Source organism: Brassica oleracea, chromosome C3 (genome assembly GCF_000695525.1).
Source record: "Brassica oleracea var. oleracea cultivar TO1000 chromosome C3, BOL, whole genome shotgun sequence".
Lineage (NCBI taxonomy): Eukaryota > Viridiplantae > Streptophyta > Magnoliopsida > Brassicales > Brassicaceae > Brassica > Brassica oleracea.
The window spans coordinates 55914820-55933336 of NC_027750.1; the positions used below are offsets into that span (position 1 = coordinate 55914820).

General features: G+C 37.7%; 3 protein-coding genes, 1 long non-coding RNA gene and 1 pseudogene across 6 annotated transcripts; 1 reads left to right on the plus strand and 4 right to left on the minus strand.

Annotated features, from left to right (window-relative positions):
- Positions 1 to 1119: 1119 nt before the first annotated feature.
- Positions 1120 to 1677, minus strand: LOC106330988 (RNA-directed DNA polymerase homolog). The gene has a single exon (XM_013769362.1). It carries the CDS (start codon positions 1675 to 1677, stop codon positions 1120 to 1122), a length of 558 nt encoding a protein of 185 aa, XP_013624816.1.
- A 163-nt stretch (positions 1678 to 1840) lies between these two features.
- LOC106330990 lies at positions 1841 to 2278 on the minus strand. The gene has a single exon (XM_013769363.1). The coding sequence runs from the start codon at positions 2276 to 2278 to the stop codon at positions 1841 to 1843; it is 438 nt and encodes a 145-aa protein (XP_013624817.1).
- A 2674-nt stretch (positions 2279 to 4952) lies between these two features.
- On the plus strand, positions 4953 to 7756 carry LOC106330991 (annotated as a pseudogene).
- A 2803-nt stretch (positions 7757 to 10559) lies between these two features.
- LOC106332564 lies at positions 10560 to 12742 on the minus strand. Of its 3 annotated transcripts, none has more exons than XR_001268115.1 (6): positions 12559 to 12742; positions 12356 to 12460; positions 11877 to 12265; positions 11314 to 11391; positions 11041 to 11225; positions 10560 to 10962 (listed from the first exon to the last, which is right to left on the minus strand). It is a non-coding gene; the product is annotated as an uncharacterized LOC106332564 (long non-coding RNA). The 3 variants fall into 3 exon arrangements; XR_001268114.1 differs by having other exon boundaries at positions 12356 to 12477; XR_001268113.1 differs by having other exon boundaries at positions 12356 to 12742.
- Positions 12743 to 14512: 1770 nt separating this feature from the next.
- LOC106333600 (glucan endo-1,3-beta-glucosidase 14-like) lies at positions 14513 to 16504 on the minus strand. The gene is made up of 4 exons (XM_013772029.1): positions 16424 to 16504; positions 15604 to 15940; positions 14725 to 15442; positions 14513 to 14603 (listed from the first exon to the last, which is right to left on the minus strand). Exons 1-4 carry the CDS (start codon positions 16494 to 16496, stop codon positions 14538 to 14540), a joined length of 1194 nt encoding a protein of 397 aa, XP_013627483.1. The 5' UTR covers positions 16497 to 16504; the 3' UTR covers positions 14513 to 14537.
- Positions 16505 to 18517: the final 2013 nt, after the last annotated feature.

Below are 18517 nucleotides of genomic sequence, written 5' to 3' on the forward strand. Positions count from 1 at the left end.
TCTCCCGTCAAGTACTTCAGCCACTGCTTTAGTACGAGGCAAGAACACTTCTAAGAGCTTATCTCTCTCTATAAGATCAGCCTATGTGTCTTTGTGTCTATACAGACGACCCCATAGCTATCTTATAGTTATTCTCCATATTCCCAAAACCACGAGCTGGGAATCGCAAAAGGCGCTGACTCGCTTGGCTTTGACTGTTTTGGCGAGGCGGAGTCCTGCAATGAGAGACTCGTATTCAGCCTCATTGTTTGACGCGGCGAAGACAAAGCTGAAGGACTGCCGAATTAGTTCGCCTGTGGGCGACTGTAGTTGCACGCCTGCCCCCGAACCTTTGTTCGTAGATGAACCGTCTACGTGCAGTATCCAATTCGCACTTGGTAGGACTAGGTCTTGTTCGAGTTCCAGGGCTAGCTCGATTAGAATGTAAGCGAGGACTTGCGATTTTGCTGTTGTGCGATTTTTATACACGATGTCATGCTCACTGAGTTCCATTGCCCACTTGGTCAGTCTCCCCGATTGGTTGGTGTTCTGCATTACCGTTCGGAGGGTTTGGTTGGAGAGTATCTCGATCGTGTGCGATTGGAAGTATGGTCTTAGTTTTCTCGCCGAGGTGACGACCGCGAGGGCCATCTTTTCCAAGGTGTGGTATCGCGTCTTAGGCTCGGTCATGCGCATGCTGATGTAGAAAATGGGCTTTTGCTCGCCTTGGTCTTCTCGGATGAGGGACAGGGTGTCGCCAGCTTCGGGTTTTGATAGTACCGGAGGCGTCGTGAGATAGTGTTTTAGCTGATTGAATGCTTCTTCGCACTTCTCGTCCCAAACGAACCTCCTATTTCCTCGCAGGAGTTCGTAGAAAGGAAGGCATTTGTCAGTAGACCGTGAGATGAACCTGTTGAGGGCTGCGATTTTGGTCAGGCGCTAGACTTCACGACAGTTCTTCGGACTTGGGAGGTCGAGGATCGATGTAATCTGCTTGGGGTTCGCTTCAATGCCTCGCTGGGTGACAATGTAACCCAAGAATTTGGCCGAAGTGACGCCGAAGGTGCGCTTCGCCAGGTTGAGTTTCATCCCATATTCATTCAGCGTCTTGAAGCAGTCTTGCAGGTGGGCGAGATGGTTCTAGGCGTGAAGTGACTTGACTAACATGTCGTCGATGTAGACTTCCATGGTGTCGCTGAGTTTATCGGTGAACATTCGGTTGACCAGGCGCTGGTAGGTTGCCCCTGCGTTCTTTAGACCGAAGGGCATGACTTTGTAGCAGTATGTTCCCCTATCCGTTATGAAGGCTGTCTTCTCACGGTCGTCTGGGTGCATCAGGATTTTATTGTACCCCGAGAAAGAGTCCATAAAGGTTAGGAGTTTGTTACCGACCGTCGATTCTACAAAACGATCGATGTGGGGGAGCGGGTAGCTGTCCTTGGGACAGGCTTTGTTTAGATCAGTAAAGTCGACGCAAATGTGCCATTTTCCGTTCTTCTTTTTCACCATGACTGGATTGGCCAGGCACTCCGGATACCGTACCTCGGTACTGAAGCCTGCGTTGAGCAGTCTGTCAACCTCCTCGTTCACAGCTTTAGATCGTTCGGGACCGAGCTTCCGTCTTTTTTGTCGGATAGGCTTGTACGTCGGGTCGACGTTCAGTTCATGAGAGGTTACTGCGAGGTCTATTCCTTTCATATCTGAGGTCGTCCATGCAAAAGTTGAAGCGTTCGTTTTAAGAAAAGAGATGATTTGTGATTGCATCTCGTCGGAAAGAAATGCTCTGATGCGCACGGATTTTGACGGGCCAGCCTCGTCGATTGGGAATTGGTTTTGCGACTGAATTGAAGAGGGAGGTTGATTATTGTAGCTTGACTGTGGCGATAAGTAGCACCCTCGCGGCTCGTTGCTCTCCACGGATCGTCAGAATTGTGCCGTCTTTTCTGGGGAATTTGATGCATTGATGGTAAGTCGAGGGAACGGCTTTTATGGAGTGCAGCCAAGGCGTGCTGAGGATGGCGTTGTAGGGGTCTTTTGCGCGGATGACAGAGAATTTGACGGTTCGGGTTACGTCCCCTGCATAGACTGGGAGACGTATTGTCCCGATCATTTTCTCCGAGGCTACGTTGAATCCGGTAAGGGTACGTGTGGAAGGCCTCATGTTCCGTAAGTCAATTCCCATCTTGTCGAGCATGTCTTGAAAGATTAGGTTGACCGAGCTGCCAGTGTCGACGAGAACCTTTGTGACCTGGCATTCGCCAATCCCAATATCAATAAAGAGCAGATCGTTGTGTGGCATGTGTACGTCACGGGTGTCGGCGGCCGAGAAAGCGATCCGATGATCGTTCTCTACTTGTGAAGGCCATTTCTGCGCGTGGTGGCTTGTCGTCGGTAGTCTTTGACGGCCCGGACCGAGTCTCCGCAGGAGGGTGAACTGCCCATTATAACGTTAAGATGCAGGGCCCGCGTGGCCCTCATTGACTCTAGTTGTGCCAGTGGGTCGTCAATACTGTTGTCGGCATGCAGAGCTGTTTCAGAGCGACGTTTTGTTGCCTCGAGACGACGTCTTAAATCAGATCTTTTGGATTGGCTAAGCCTGATCCGTAGGTCATCGGATTTAGAGTTGATCTGATCGCGGAGGTCGATTGCTCGAGGCTGGAGATCTGGGTCAGGGGCGATGATGGTTTGGTTGACTTTCCTTGCTTTGGACTTGTCGATAGTTGTTCTGAGATCTGCCTCGCTGGCTGGTGTGTCTGCGACCATTGCGATCTTTCGCTTTAGCAAGGTACGCAGATCTTCGGAGTTTGTCGTTACGATGAGAGGTCTCTCCATTCCTCGTCGCAATTGATCGTGCAAGTCTGAAACCGTAGGTGGGGTCTCGTCATCTAATGAATCGCTGTGGCAAGAGAGTATCACTTCCACTCGTCGCTGGTTCCTCGGTTACTCCTCGTCAGTGGATTTTTCCTCGATGTTAAGGTTGTTCACGAGAGCTCCTTCGGGACTCGCTCGTTCCTCGTTTTGGGAGGCTCTGGCTTGAGGTTTTTGAGCTTTTTTTTTTTGTTTTTGCTCCAACTTTTATTGTTCTTTGGCTTCTGGTGGGGGAGCTCTATCTCGATTTTGCCACTCTCGAGGAAGCGTCCGAAAAGAATTTTGCACTCCTTCGTGTCGTGCGATTTGACTTTGTGATAGGAGCACCATTTTTTGTGTTCGGAAGGGTTCGGACTTGTCTGTTTAGAGGAGCTTGATGGTTTCTGGGCGGAGTCTCGGTCCCAGTGGTTCCATCCTTTCTCTCGTACGACAACTGCAGAACCTGGGGACTCCTCTTCGTCGACGACGTTCATGTAACCCTTTTTCTGGTTGTATTTCCCGCCAGAAGAGTGCTGGCAAAGTTCCTGACAGATGTCGTTCGTCCGAGCAGACGCTTGTTTTCCCGCTGCTTCTTTTGCCACCTTCGCTCTAGTGTCCTCTGCCATACGGATAAAGTTATGGGACCAGGCTATCGCGTCCGACACAGATCTCGTCGGTTACCGATAGAGGTCGGCTCGGAATTGCGATTTGATGTGGAGGGTGTTCATCAACGACTCCACATCTATGTGGTCGGGGACATCGACCTTTGAGACGATAGCTTTGAACTTCTCCATGAACTCCCTGAGGCTCTGGCCGTTAGCGTGAGTGAGGTTCCAGAGGTCGGAGGCAGTAGCTTCCTGGCGAGTGAACATGATGTAATTCTTGAGAAAGGCCGTCGAGAGGTCGTGGAAGCAGTCGACGGAGTTTTCCTGGAGACCGGTGAACCAGTTGAAGGCCGGTCTTTCGAGGGTTTCGACGAAAAGTTGACAAAAGCCAGCGTCTTTCTCTTCTTCAGAAAAATTTGCACGTCGCATCGCGATGTTAAAGGACGTGACGTGGGCGGAGGGGTCGTAAACATCTTCGAAGGTTGGGAGACAGAGTTTATCCATCTTTCAGAGCCGGACCCCCGTTATCTTCTGTGTGAACGGCGTCCGGAGCGATTCGGCGAGGACGCGCTCGATTTGCAGCACATATGTCGTCACGTGATGGATCTTAGAGGCGATATCGAGGACCGATTGCTTTAACACGGTGGGTTCGTTTATGTAATGGGCGTCAAAACCAGCAGGAGTTTGAGCCGTATTGCCGTCGTTAACATCTTGGTCGTCAGCAAGCGTTGGGGCCGCTCTGGTCGCTTGATCTGTGTTAAACAGGTGTCGTCGGTACTGCGCCGTCGAGGCTTCGACATTCGCGGCGAGAGGGGCGAGGATTTTTTCGAGAGCTTCTATCTGATCGGTTGTCGCCTTTTGGGCCGCATCCTGCTGAGCGAGGCATGCCATGATAGTTTCGATGGACGCAGGGGGGGGCGGGGTAGCGGCGCTGGCGTCGCTGGAGTAGGTGTAAGCGTTGTGTCAGGAGCTTCGTACTCTTCTCCGGAAGAAGAACCGTCGTTGCTTGTCGCCATCTTGTTGACGTTACTTTGCTAAAGGCCCCATGGTGGGCGCCAACTGTTTGAACGGGAAACAGTACTAAATAAGGAAATGTTCGATTTCAGATATGGATTTAAGAAAAGACGTCTTATTAATGGTCGGAAAAGCGTTTAATCGGTTACAAAGAAAGGAGATGCGCGACAGAAAGGAAACCGGAGCTCGGAGAGCTTGCCGGAAAAGTACAATACGGCGAGAGAATAAAGGTAAAACCCTAATCTAGCCGCCGAGTGTGTGTGAGTGATTTTGGATCCTCTTTACGTTGCGCCCCCATCCCCTTATATAGTCGACTTGGTGCACTTCTATGACCTAACTCGCGTCGTCTTCGTGGGCTCTTAACTCGTTGGACCGAGATATCCATTTTACATCGAAGAGCCGTTGAGCCGGACGTGCCGAGTCGACGTGTGATTGACCAAAAGTACTATCGAGTCGCGCCGAGGAGTCGGCGCTCAAGCCGTCGGTCGAGCTGTTGCTACTCCTTATATGGGCCCATTTATCCTTCGGGCCTTGCGGGATGGTGAAATCCATCCCCTACACATTGATATCATTCTTACCTTCTTCGTCGCTTATGTAGACAGCCACTCTTATATTCTAGTCGACAATCCTAAGAAAATAGCCATGAGGTAAGAAAAATTATATTACTCTAGTATGGTTTTGCGTTTTAAAAGTACTCATATTCTCATAACAAGTTATGTTTTTCAGGTACCTTTCTACTTGGTTTGTCTTTGATGTCTGCCCCACAGCTCCGTTTAAGTCATTGAGTCTTCTGTTCAACTACAAGGGAAGCCAAATAGGATTCACAGTTCTTAGCACGCTCAGGCTATGGCGTCTCAGACGAGTAAGCTTACTGTTTGCAAGGTTCATTTTCAATCTAAACCATAAGCAAACCATTTTATTTGAGGTTTATAAGAGTAACGTTTTCAAGAATCTACATGAATCTTAATCTCTCACCCTCATATTTCCATTGCTTCAGACTCGAGAAAGATATCCGCTTCAACTACTTCTGGACACGATGCACAAAACTCATTTTGGTAAGTCCCAAAAACAGAGGAAACTCTTTTTTCTTTTCGTCTATAACTAGAACTTACCACGTATAGTTTTCAATATCAGGTCACTTTGTTTGCAGTACATTATGCTGGATGCTTCAACTACCTCATTGCAGATCTATATCCTAATCCAAGAAAAACATAGATTGGAGTTGTGTACGCAAATTTCAAGGAAGCAAGCTTATGGAGTAGATATTGGACTTCTCTTTACTGGTCAGTTACGACATTAACAACAACAGGATATGGAGACTTACATGCTGACCAAGAGAGATGTTGTCCAGTGTCTTGTACATGCTCTTCTACCTCGGTTTCACATCTTACTTGATTGGAAATATGACTAACCTTGTTGTTCACTGGTCTAGCCACACCAAAGCCTTTGTAAGTTCACTTTACTTTCTTTTCGCTCGAGACCGGTCCAGAGATTTTGAAGGTATAAACAATTTAGTAAAAATATTAATAAAATTTTATGTTTAACAATTTGGGAGTTCTATGTTTTATATATATATTCTCTTAAAATTTGAGAGGCCCTAAGCCAATGTTTCAGGACCAACCCTCATGTCATCTGTTCTGTTAAACTAATACGAAAATCTAATTATTTTTCAATTTTTCAATTCAACAGAGAGATACTGTTACATCTGTTTCAGAGTTTGCATCAAGAAACCAACTCCCACCAAACATACATGACCAGATGTTATCACATATCTCCTTAGATTTCAAAACAGAAGGTCTCAAACAAGAAGAGACGCTGAATGGTTTGCGCAAAGCGACTCGGTCAAGCATTGCAAACTATCTCTACCTCCACATTGCTCAGAACGTTTACCTCTTCCAAGGAGTTTCTCATAACTTCCTCTTTCAGTTGGTACAAAAAAAATTTCATTTGTCAACTTTTTCTTGTTCATTTCTTTTCTCTAATGTGTCATGTTATATTGTTCCAAAAAAGGTTTCAGATATCGATGCTGAGTACTTCCCACCCAGAGAAGATGTAATTATACAGAACGAATCTCATACTGATCTTTACATTCTTGTCTCAGGGGCAGTGGTGACTGGTGAGTGACTTAGATTGAAAATCAATAACGTCATAGGAAAGTTGAAGTTACATTCTAACATTTTTACTCTCTCTCTCTCTCTGCTGTGATTGTACCGGAATTCACTGCTTACATTGACGGTGAAAATCAGGTATGCAGACAAAATATTTAACCACTAGATAATCAAGAAAATGGTCAAATAAGTTGTAATTAACATAATCCTCACATTCATGTAGATACATGGGAAAGCAGTTGTTGGAGATGCATTTGGAGAGATTGGTGTTTTATGCTATACACCACAACCTTTCACTGTTAGGACAACGGAACTATCTCAAATTCTACGTGTACACAAAATCTCTCATTAGTGCTATGAGAGCTCATATTGAAGATGGACGTATCATAATTAACAATCTCTTTATGGTAAGTAAGCAAGATGTCATTAATGGAAATTTAGTGTACTTTAGGTGTTTATTCACACAATGTCAACTCATTTTTATATGATGAAATTTTCAGAAACTTAGAGGGAAACAGTCAATAGCAATTGATGTTGCAAAACACCAACCAGACTTCCTCCTCCAGGAGTGGCTTGGTGGTGGTCTGAAGAGAGGTGAAGGAAATGCAAGTGATCAAGGAAAAGGACACAAATACTTACAACTGGATGACTCAGAAAACATTGATTTGGAGTTAACCAAATGGATGGATTCAAGAAAAGATGGTTCTAGTGAAACGAGAAGAGGTCAAGAACGTAGGATAAAGATAGCGGAAGAGGAAAAACCAAACAAAGATTTTGCTGAGAAAAGTTTCTCTAATGTAGATGTTGCCTCATTAAAATTAACGTATCCACATTGCAGATTCAAACCTAGTAAACAAGAACCCGCAAAGCCGGAAGAAAAGAGAGTTACCATCCACTTGAAGTCACAAGGAAAAGATTTGCCGAAGCTGATAATCTTACCTGATTCCAAAGTAGAGCTTCTAGGACTTGCAGGTAAGATAATTTACTTCTTAATGCGAAGTTTAAAGAAATTAACAAGAATTTGCAAAAGTAAAGAATTAATAAGAACACAAAGACTTCTCCATAAGGAATTTCTAATATTAAATGTGTAATTATGCAGGTGAGAAATTTGGAAAATAAAGCTTCACAGTGGTCACCAATGCGGAAAACGTTGAAATAGATGTCATTAGAGATGGCGAACATTTGTTTTTTTACTATCAATGAGTACGAAGGTAAAGAGCCTTGATGTGACTTATTATTTACCATTTCCGTAGGCCCGAGACTATGATCCCCACTATGAATCCAATCAGAACATGTACCTATCCTTTGACTAATTTTCAAAAATATGTTTTGAACGATCCCTAGAATTTGCAATCTAAATTTAAAACAACCAAAACGAATAATCTAGACACCAAAGTAAAATAAAACGAATATTTATATCAAGTTTGAAGATCTATTATAATTACCTTGCACTCACGTCCTATTGTTTTTCATCTTTACTCTCTCTATTTCTCTTTCCAACCAAAACCCTTAGAGCCCAAAAAGAGAACCCTCAATGCAATCTTTACTTTGATAGGTATTATCAAAACGGTTCCAACAATTCAACGCAGTATGGACCACATATTTGACAGGTCGGTCGAGAATTGTTGTTGGATCCTTCGGATTGGGTTCATCTGGAAGAATTAACTTGTTGAAAGAACCTTTGTCCGCGTGTGGAAAACCCAATACGACCTCTGCTTCCAAGTTCCAACTCGTGAGTACCCACGTCCTCTGTTTCCTTTATTTGTGTAAACGGTCTTTTGTAATTGGAAAGCAGTACATCGGATGGAGCGTCATATGACTGTAATGGGGTAGCTTAACCGGAAGTGTTCCAGGCTTACAAAAACCCCAAACTCTTAAACTTCTTGTTTTTTCTTTGGGCTTCTAAAGATTACATTGAACTTCTCCTTTTGGACTCTAGTATACCCTACTCTCTTTTTCAACCGGAATATATAATTTGACGAAACATAAACTTCTCAAAAGCTTCATTGATATCTCTCATCCTCACGTTTGTCTTCCTCATCTCACCATCATCATCTTCGAATCAAGAATACCCACACTAAGGAAATGGCGACGAATCACCACACCAAAGCTGATCCTGAATTTTTTGAAGAAACTATAAAATATACTATTTTTAATAATTTGGGAGTTTATATATGTTTATATAAATTGTCTCTTAAATTTTAGGAGCTCTACACTAATGTTTTACTTGACCCTCACACTTGAAGTTCAGAATCGTGAGTATAAGCTCTTGTTTCATGGTTTTTCCTTTTTTAAAACATCTCCTACATTATTTTATAGTAGTGGTGTGTCCGCGTTACGCGCGGGATATTCTTTGGATGCTTCGTATGATTCTGTTGGGAGATGTTATATTTTGACGGTTGATACTACCTAGCAAGCTTAGATTATGTTATTGTGTTCTGTAGTTGTTATGAATTGTTTTTTTCTTTTGAAATAGTTGTTATGTATTGTTTCACATAATTTTTCTCTTTCGTTGTTCATTAGGATAATTGTTTCTACTAAACCGTAAATTAGTAATTTTTTTTAGGATAGATCACATTATGCAATTATTGTATTATATCTTTAGTAGAAAGGGAAGGTTTCTTCTTTAAAATTTCTAACATTGGTTTTTCATATTATTGTGTTGCTGATTTTTGAATAGTAAATTTAATATAATGGCTAATTATTGGTTTATTTAGGTCAATAGCTGTGGACTACCATAGTTTGACAGTCGAATGGTTGTCTTGGTTGGATATGCCGAAGAGAAAAAGGTAGTTTCTCATACTATTTGAGTGGTTAGTGAAGAAAATGAATAGTATGTGGTGAAGAAGAGTAAGCATTTATATCTTATACATTATCGCGAGGTTGTTTGGTTTAGTTTTGGTTGTTGTATTAGTGGTTAGCGGTAAATTTTTTAATATGCACGTGAATTTTAGAGCTCAGATTGTATGCGATTTGGGGTGACTGATGAAGGAGTGATAGGACACGAAAACTGATTTATTTATTTGGATTAAGTTTGGTGTATTGTACATTTGAATCTGGATGTTATATTTTATATTAATGTCATTTACGCTGCTGTTATTTTTTTGGTTTGCTATGTTTGAAGACCTTAATTTCCACATAACTTTTTTTCTTTTTTGGACTAATTTTTTTTTATCTGTTCACATGGGTTTTTCTTGGTCACATGTGTTGTGTTTAGTAATTTTTGATCTAATATTGTAGAATAGTGGCTGACCATATTCCGTATTTATTCGTATTTTTGTAATAAAATCTATCTTATATCAGTAGGCTGCGGTAATATTTGTGTGTATCATCTTTAAGTTAAGCATTGAGTCCAACTTTCCAATCATCTTCTACTTAGCCAACTTTCCAAGCATTTCGTATTTATTCGTATTTTTGTAATGAAATCCATCTTATAGCCTCATCTTCTACTTAGCCAATATGTTGATAAACCAGACGTTCGTAGAAGGGATCCATTTAGAACGAAACAACTTCTTTGTGGATCTTAGAGCAAGTCTAATGATAAGATATATATGAATATCTAAACATTAAAAAAAAAGCAGGAGAGAAACAATTATAAAAGTTCTCATAACTTTTGAAATCTCATAAGATATTTTAATTGACATGTGTCAATTTATTTTGGGTTGGTTATTTAAGAAAATATATTTAATTTAATATAAAGTTGTATTAGAATCATGGTATTAATGTGTTTAGCGTTGAGACACCTCATTTGCTTGATCATCAAGGATTTAGGAGATAGATCGCACTTTGAACGTCCTAGTGGTCTAATAAACTTAGTGGCTCCATTTTGGTTTTCCAAAATCACGTCCTTTCTAGTTTGTTAACTAAGAAAGAAGAGTTTTAAAATTCAATTTTTTTTGAGCTAGCTTGTGAACTAACTTATAGATGAGAAGCTGAGTTTGTATATTCATTTTTTTCAAGCTGTCTGTGTTTGTCTGGGAAATAAAAAAGAAATGATAACTTCCATATATTTTTTAAGTAAAGTTTTGGCCCAATAGGTTTCTTTGTGACCAAGCCAAGAAAAAAAAAAACAAACAAAAAACGACTTTAAAATGATTCCTAGTCGGGAGATCGTAGATAATTTATTGAAGCTTAAAAGAAGATAAAAAGGAAGGAAGAGCAGTAATGGGCATTGGACTTGGTCACTTCCAAAGCTGTAAAACTAACCAGTACGTGTGTTTTCTATGTTGCGGACATCCTCCTTAAGTGTTGCACCTTCAGCTGTGACTCCTCCCCAAACAGGCTCTTGGTGAACGCCACTAATGGCCCCTGTAGCCTCCTCTGTCCCTTCACAAGCTGCCAACCCAGGGTGGTTTAGTTTTAAATGCTCTAGCTCCAGGCATATCATATTCAGAGTTATTATTAGGCCCCTGCGCATGAACAATATAAAAGGCTGAAGACCTAAGAACAATAACTTGTGGACATGTTTACCAACTGTTTAAACTTACTTTCCAGTAAAAGTTCGGGAGTGGTGAACATTGTTTGCGGTCGTAGATCTTAGATATTGTGAATGACAAATGCTTTGAAGAGAAGTTGAGTGGTAAAAGCTTCAACAGAAAAGTGAAGTGCTTCCTAGCAAATCCTTTAAGCACTGTGGTAGCGGTCTTTGATCTGGTTCAACCACACCTGAATCCTGAACAAAAAATGTTGTTTAGTTTTTCTGCAGTTATGTTTGTAGAGAGTGTTACCCTTGAATTTACGGAGCTATCCGTATTAGTTACCGTAAGATGTGCAACATCTGAATAGTTGAGAGGTTGCAGGGACATCGAGGAAACACCTGCTAAAAATTTCATGGACCTCTGCAAGGAAAAAACGAATCTGGTCAGTGCGTTGGAATTTAAGCAAGAGAAGTAAAGGAAACACATCAAAACATCTCTATAGTTAAAGAATCATATATTAAATAAACAAATGCTGCAATAGTACAGTTGTGAATATAGATATAACTTTTTCCAATCTTGAGGTGAATGTACTCGTAGGAACTTTTTCTAAGTTTATGCTTCTTTCAATAGTATTCTTTGAACACCTTATGAGTCATTCTAGCCCTCTTAACGGAGACACGTCAGCAAACACACTCCTTAGGTTTCCAATTGTTAACTGTTTTTTTTCAACTATCTCTTCTACTCCCTTCACTACCATCTAGAATCAAGACTCTAATCTCTAGCTAGTATCTACTTGTGAAAGAGTCCTAGAAGAGCAATCATCACATACTAATACAGAGAAAGGCTAGTATGCAGAGATAAAGGAAGAAGATTCATAGCCATTGGGATGAAGATTTTGCCATCACCATGCAGTCTCCAAAATCTCTTTAAGATTTGTATGCTTAGCTGTCCACTCTGATCTTGCTTGGATCGCTGTACACCTCTGCGAATCTCATGCCCTTCTTTCCAAGTAATCGACCGCTGTTCTTTCAGGCTTCCACAATCTCCTTCACCGACCTACCTGCTCACATAGAAACAAAGCACATACTTTCTCTAAAATTCATTCGCTTATTTTTTCATTTAGTGGAGAATCTATTTGCATATATACAGGAACTTTCCTGGTCCCAATATTGAAGATTCCAATTTTGTGAAGCTTAGCCTTTTCAAGATCTTTAACATGAGCGAGCATCAACGAAGTATGTCACATCTATGTAATCACGTATGCAAGTCGCATCAAGAGTCTTGTAGTCTGTTCCTTTAATATGCAGACCAAAACAAAATAAACACCAAACAAAGATTGGTATGGGTGGATCAAATGACACAAAGCAAAGAGAGCGATAGTTACCTGTACAACAGGAATGATGTCTCGCCCAGCATCAAAGCAAGCACCAGAGATCCTTCCATGCTCTCTAAGTTGATAGTGAGACGATAAGATGAGCTAAGCCGTCTTCTGTAACTCCATATAAACTGTTATAGGAAATTGAAGAAATGATGGAAGCTGAAAGGATGAAGAAGTTGTCGATTCCACGATTGAATGCTATCATTAACCTCTATCAATTAATCGACGGGAGTGGAGCATTAAACTAACTTCATCGGTTACAAACATTCGACGGCAGCTTGGAATCTCTACGAAAGAGACGAAGATACATAAGGATTCAGTGGTGGGCATGCTAAACCTATTTTTGATGAACTATTAAAATAAATTTAAATGGTCCAACGACCAAATAAAAGACTGAAGCATAAAAATGAACCGATAAAATACTGCAGCTAAAGTGAAATGGGGCTACGATACTTAACGGTGGCCCAAATTAACAATTGAAAAAAGGAGCTGCCACGTGTTGGGATTCGCCCCTCCCTCCATGATGATGACGTGGTGCAACGAAAAAAGAGCGAATGCAATTTTTTGGTTATAGATTTTATTCCATATTTTATTTCAAAATAGAGTGGAAAATAGAGTAATGAACAAAAATTAGAAGTATTATTCCATTATGATTTATAGGTTTGCATTTTGATTTTCCAATGCATAGATTTGCATTATGGGTTATGTATTAAATTTAAGTATTATATTTAAATATCTAATTTTATATAAATGAATTAATTAGCTATGTGATATAGCTATGCTGCAAGAGTTTTTGAGATTGATTGTTTGCAGTTTTTAAAATGGTTTTTGGTTTTCGATTTTCTAAAATCTACTTTTTTACCGATCAAGATTTTTGAAAAATAGATTCCCTAAAATTTAGGGAAACCAGATTTTGAAATAACTACCTACTTCTTAGCAAAAACTAAAAACCACATTTTTTTGGTTTCCTTAAACAATGTACGTAACTTTTGTTTTTTGTTTTTTTTTTAATATTATTTCTATATTTGAGCATTAATATAGTATAAATAAATAAAAATAGATTAGTGATAATTTAGTAACTATTCCAAATTACTAAGAATCAACAAAAAATGTTGTCTATCATTTAAATTTAAATTCTAAAACTACAAAATAATCTATATCAGTAAAAAAAAAATTCTTTTGTTGGATATAAAGGGCCTTTTTAATAATAATTTTAATTTTTATTAAAATAACTTAGAATCAAATTTAAGAAGAATAATATTTATAACACAGCTTAATTTTACCAAAGCTATTACAGTTGAATAATATTTTATCTAATAATGAACCGATAGCCACATTTTTTAATTTAATTTATTAAATTATAAAATAATTTAATAAAAAAAATTAAAACTAATTAATAAAAAAAAAGAAAATTAATTTTTAAAATTTAACCAATACAAAAAAAATATGTATAAATTTAGTTGTATTGATGTACCGTTTAATAATTTTAGCTAGATTATGTATAAATATAGTAAAATTATAAAGCAAAGTATATATAACTTATGTTTAAACACAGAATTAAAATTTTAAGTTTATGTTTAAACATAAAATTATATTTGTTTTTGCTGTTTTTTAAAAATAAAATAAACTTATATGTGTTTTGGTAATGATATTATATTTTTTATTTTCAGAATAAATATTTTACTATTGATAATATTTTCATTTCATTATTTTGTAAACAAAAGCCAAAAACTAAAAACTAAAATCTACTGCAAAATCAAAAACCAAAAACAAAAATCTAAAATGCAAAAACCAAAAACCAAAATCCAAAAACTAGAAACCAAACAAACAATCATCCCCTTTGTCGATTCTATTTCTATGCGTAAGGGTCGAAGTAACACATAGCTTTCATGTGCGACTAGCCGCCAGTATAAGTTTCTTTTTTCTTGAACAATAAACTGTTTTTGTTTATTGACTATTATTTTAGGATATCCATATGTATAATTTACACGTTAACGAGAACAACAAAAGTATATATATATATATATATTATTATTTTTACAAAGGTTTATATATAATTTAACTATTTACCGAAATTTGATTGAAATGTTAAACTGAATATGGAATTATATCTTAGATAATTTTTTTTTTTGTTTTGCATAACTATCCTAACCAATCGCCTTGTTATATCTTCTCGATAACTTTCCCTCTAACACAGTCTAACCCCAATCATCGCCAATATCAAAATTTTCCAATACTTCAAGGTTGACTTTGCCTGTAAAAAGAAACAAAATAGAATTCGTTATTACACATATAGTGCTTCCAGAATCATCTATTCTCGCTGTAACCCCAATCTTTATGGATTTAAAAAACAAACCATACTAATTGCTTTGTACCTTAGTGGCAGAAGATGAATACGTGATAGATTTTGAAGTCGCAGTTGTAGTACTAGTAGTAGACATCGTGGAGAATCCCAAATCGTAAGCCAATGATCCATCTGGTTGAAATATTCCATAATTCTTCTCCGAAATAGGACCAGGTTTCATATCCTCATTGAACAATGCGAATATATAGACCTCTAGCCTGGAACTCCGTCTGGCCGGAGTCCCTTCTCCGGCGAACTGTCTCATCATAAGATTCCTTATATACGTGGCAGCATTCAAAGGAGACGCTCCAATCTCTCCAACATCTCCTTTGGAAGGCCAACCTGTTTCCGCAACCCTAACTTCTATGTTACGGTACCCTAATTTCGCAGCAGCGAAAGCAGCCGCATCTACTTGAGCATACATCATGTTGTCATAGTGTAGTCCTGTGTTGGGATCGGTCATGCCGATGTTACGATTGAATAGAACGTAGTCGATAGGGATTGTGTTAGGGTTATCTTTGTAGGCGAAGTAAGGGTAAGCATTGATCCAAAAAGGAGATCGCGTGGCTTCCAAGAATCGTAGAAATTGTTGCATCACGGAGGTAACCTCCGGCTTGAAACTTCCGGCTGATGGAGGATAAGATTCGGCTAGGACGGCGAGAGAGCTTGGAGACGAGACTTGAATGTATCTGTCTAAACCTAACTGGAACAAGGCTTTGTGGATGTTGATAATTGCTGGCATCATGTATCTATTACAAACCACAAAGACAAAATAAAATCAAAATAGTATTATTGTATAAAAAAAAAAGTATTATTGTATAAAAACTATAATACAATACTGTAAAATGGTATGTAAAGGTCTAAATCTGAATGTAACTAATTAGATTGAGATGTAATGATTATTTGTTACCTGATTAAACTAGAGTCTTCGTCGGTGAAAAGCTCGTTTCCGACCATGATTCCGGTGATACTTGTGGCCGGAATATAGGGTTTGATGTGGGAATTCACCCACTGGAGAGCTTGTTGAGGATCTTGTAACAACGTTAAGACCTGATTTTCGATGGTGACGATGATCTCTATGTTTGAATTTGCAAAGGAACTAAGAATTTGAGGATTTGTGTCGTATATTCTTGTTTTGTTAATCCTTAGAGATCTCAAGAGGTTAATAACTTTATCAGGTGAAGGCAAATTGTCACCAACTTGTCCGTAATTGATGCCAAGAGATGCAACACTTTGTAGTACATTCCCTGAATTTATTTTCAATAGAAGGATTGGAAATTATAGAAATTACTGACATGCAAAATCTATTATACTAAACAAATATTGAAAATCAGTAGGTTTCCAAAGTATTATCAAGAGCATCTCTATTAGTAAGATGCTCAAACCAATAAAAAATATTATCTTTATATAATTTAAATAAATAACTATTTTAAAAATAATTATATTTTATTTGTAAAAGGAATTAAACCAGTCACATGACTCACATGGTGCCAATGGATTAAAAGACTTTCATAATATTTTTCGATTGTTAAAAAATTTCTCATAATTTATTTTATTTTTTCAATGTTTTTTAATTACGGATACGCTCCCTCAAATATAAGTAATGAAGATGCTCTAAATTTTATAATAATGAATTGACACGACTAAATCATTGTCGTAAAATTCGGCGTAACTTGACAAATTTTAAAATCTCATATGAAAATATAAATAACTATGAAAAACTAAATCACCTGAGAAAACTAGAGAAATCAGGAGAAAAACATTAATGAGATTAGGAAGTCTCGTGACTGTTCTTGAGGTCATGTTGAGGAGAGATATTGTGAACCTTTTCGGTTTTAAGAAAGTGTTTAAGGAATATATATAGACTACACAAGAAGCCAGCCAAGTTGAAAAATACTTTTCTTTGCTTGTTTGTTTTTTGTTTTCTCTGTGGTTTTATCTATAATTTATTTTGTAACAGGAAAGGTTTAGTTTTGAAGGTTTTGATTTTTTAATGCTTTTAGCTGTTTTGCTTTGCCTTCCCTATATCACTTTTCACATTTGTGCCTTTTTATCCATTGAGGGCTTTTTTTTTTTTTTTTTTTTTTTTTTTTTTTTTTTTTTTTATCCATTGAGGGCTTTCTATAGACCAGAACGTCGGATTTCTTATTATATATATATATATATATATATTAGGTTTCAAAATCTTTATGCGTGTAAATCTTGTCGTTCAAAATTTATGCAGACTTCATGACGATGAAATTTGCATGCACATGTAGGGTAATACGTTAGTGTGTGTTTTGTTTAGATATTCTACAAGTTGTGCTAGCGATTGCTTTGGTGAGAAAGTGAGAACTGTATATTAAATTAACAAGAAAAAATGGAAAATCAGAATCGGATACACATAAGAGGACGTAGTAGAAATTTGAAAATAAAACCCTTTTTTATTAAAACTAGGTGACCGGCCCGCACAGGGTGCGGGCTTAAGAAAATTCAAAATAAGGAATAAATATTATATAGTTTTTAGAAGTAACGGCTTTTACAACATAATACCACCGTCTTTGGGAGAATTCATCAGCTATGGAAAAAAGCTGGTAGTCAATATTTAAGATGGACGAGAGGGAACAAAGTAATATATGTATGAAGAGGCAGATATTGTGTGTATGTATAATTGTAACTTCACAAAATATTTTATGTGTTTAAGAAGATACTTTCATTCAAAAAATGGAATAAATAGTGTATAGTTTTAGAAGTAACATATTTTATAGTATCATTAATTAAATTTTTATTGTATATGTGTCGTAATTCTTTATTTTAGGTGAATAATATTATTTTTCCATAAATAATAAACAAACATTTATGTAGACATATTAAAAGAAAAATATAATAAAATTGAAAATATTATATATAAATAATATAAATTATGAAGTAAAATTCTCGATAAAGAAAGGAAAGTCAATTAGAAACCTGCAAAAAATTAAATAAATTTTGCAAGCAATTTGACGGGTTAACATTATTTGATAGATTTCTAAATTTCTAAATTTTATTGAACATGAAATAGTATTAAATTGACATACCGTCATCGGTCTCCTAACTCATCACAACCCATCTTGCAAATACAAAAATAAATAATTGTAACAGTTTATATATTTTAAAATTTGTATTTGAAAAAAAAGTAGATTAAAATTACGTACCGTGACTACGGAATATTCTGAAAAACTTGTTTGTAGACAACATATTTTGGATGAATATGCGCAATCCTCCCTATCGCAAAGCCTCGTCTCCGTGGTACCTATTCTCTCGTACCTGATTTCCAAACAAATTTTGTTAGAAATAATTACAAATGTCAACTCTCTTACCTCTGGGTATTTTTTTGTTTGCTATGAACCAGGCCAAAAACATGGATTGGTTGACAGTCTTTTTGTTGAGAATACTCTCAATAGGTTCATCTTCATAAGAAAAACACCAGCTCCTGATCCGGAAGATGAAATCCAGGTTTCTCTACAGCAGTAGTACGAAAATGTGTAGGAAAAGCAAGAATCCGCCACGACGACTCGCATGTAGTAATATATCTAATTAAGAAATATGAAAACATAAATTAGTAAAGATGAACGTAGACCTTAAAATGTAAAAGACAGATAAACTCTATTTGTTAATAATGTATTTATTTTATTGTAAGAAAATGAGTTATATAAATTTCATTTATGATATTATATATTTTTAAAAGTGTATACAAATATATTTTTACTAATAGTAATAGATTATTGATGTATTTTTCTATGATGATTACATTGCGTAGAATACAACAATATTGTTTTATATCTATTATTAATAAATTATAAATA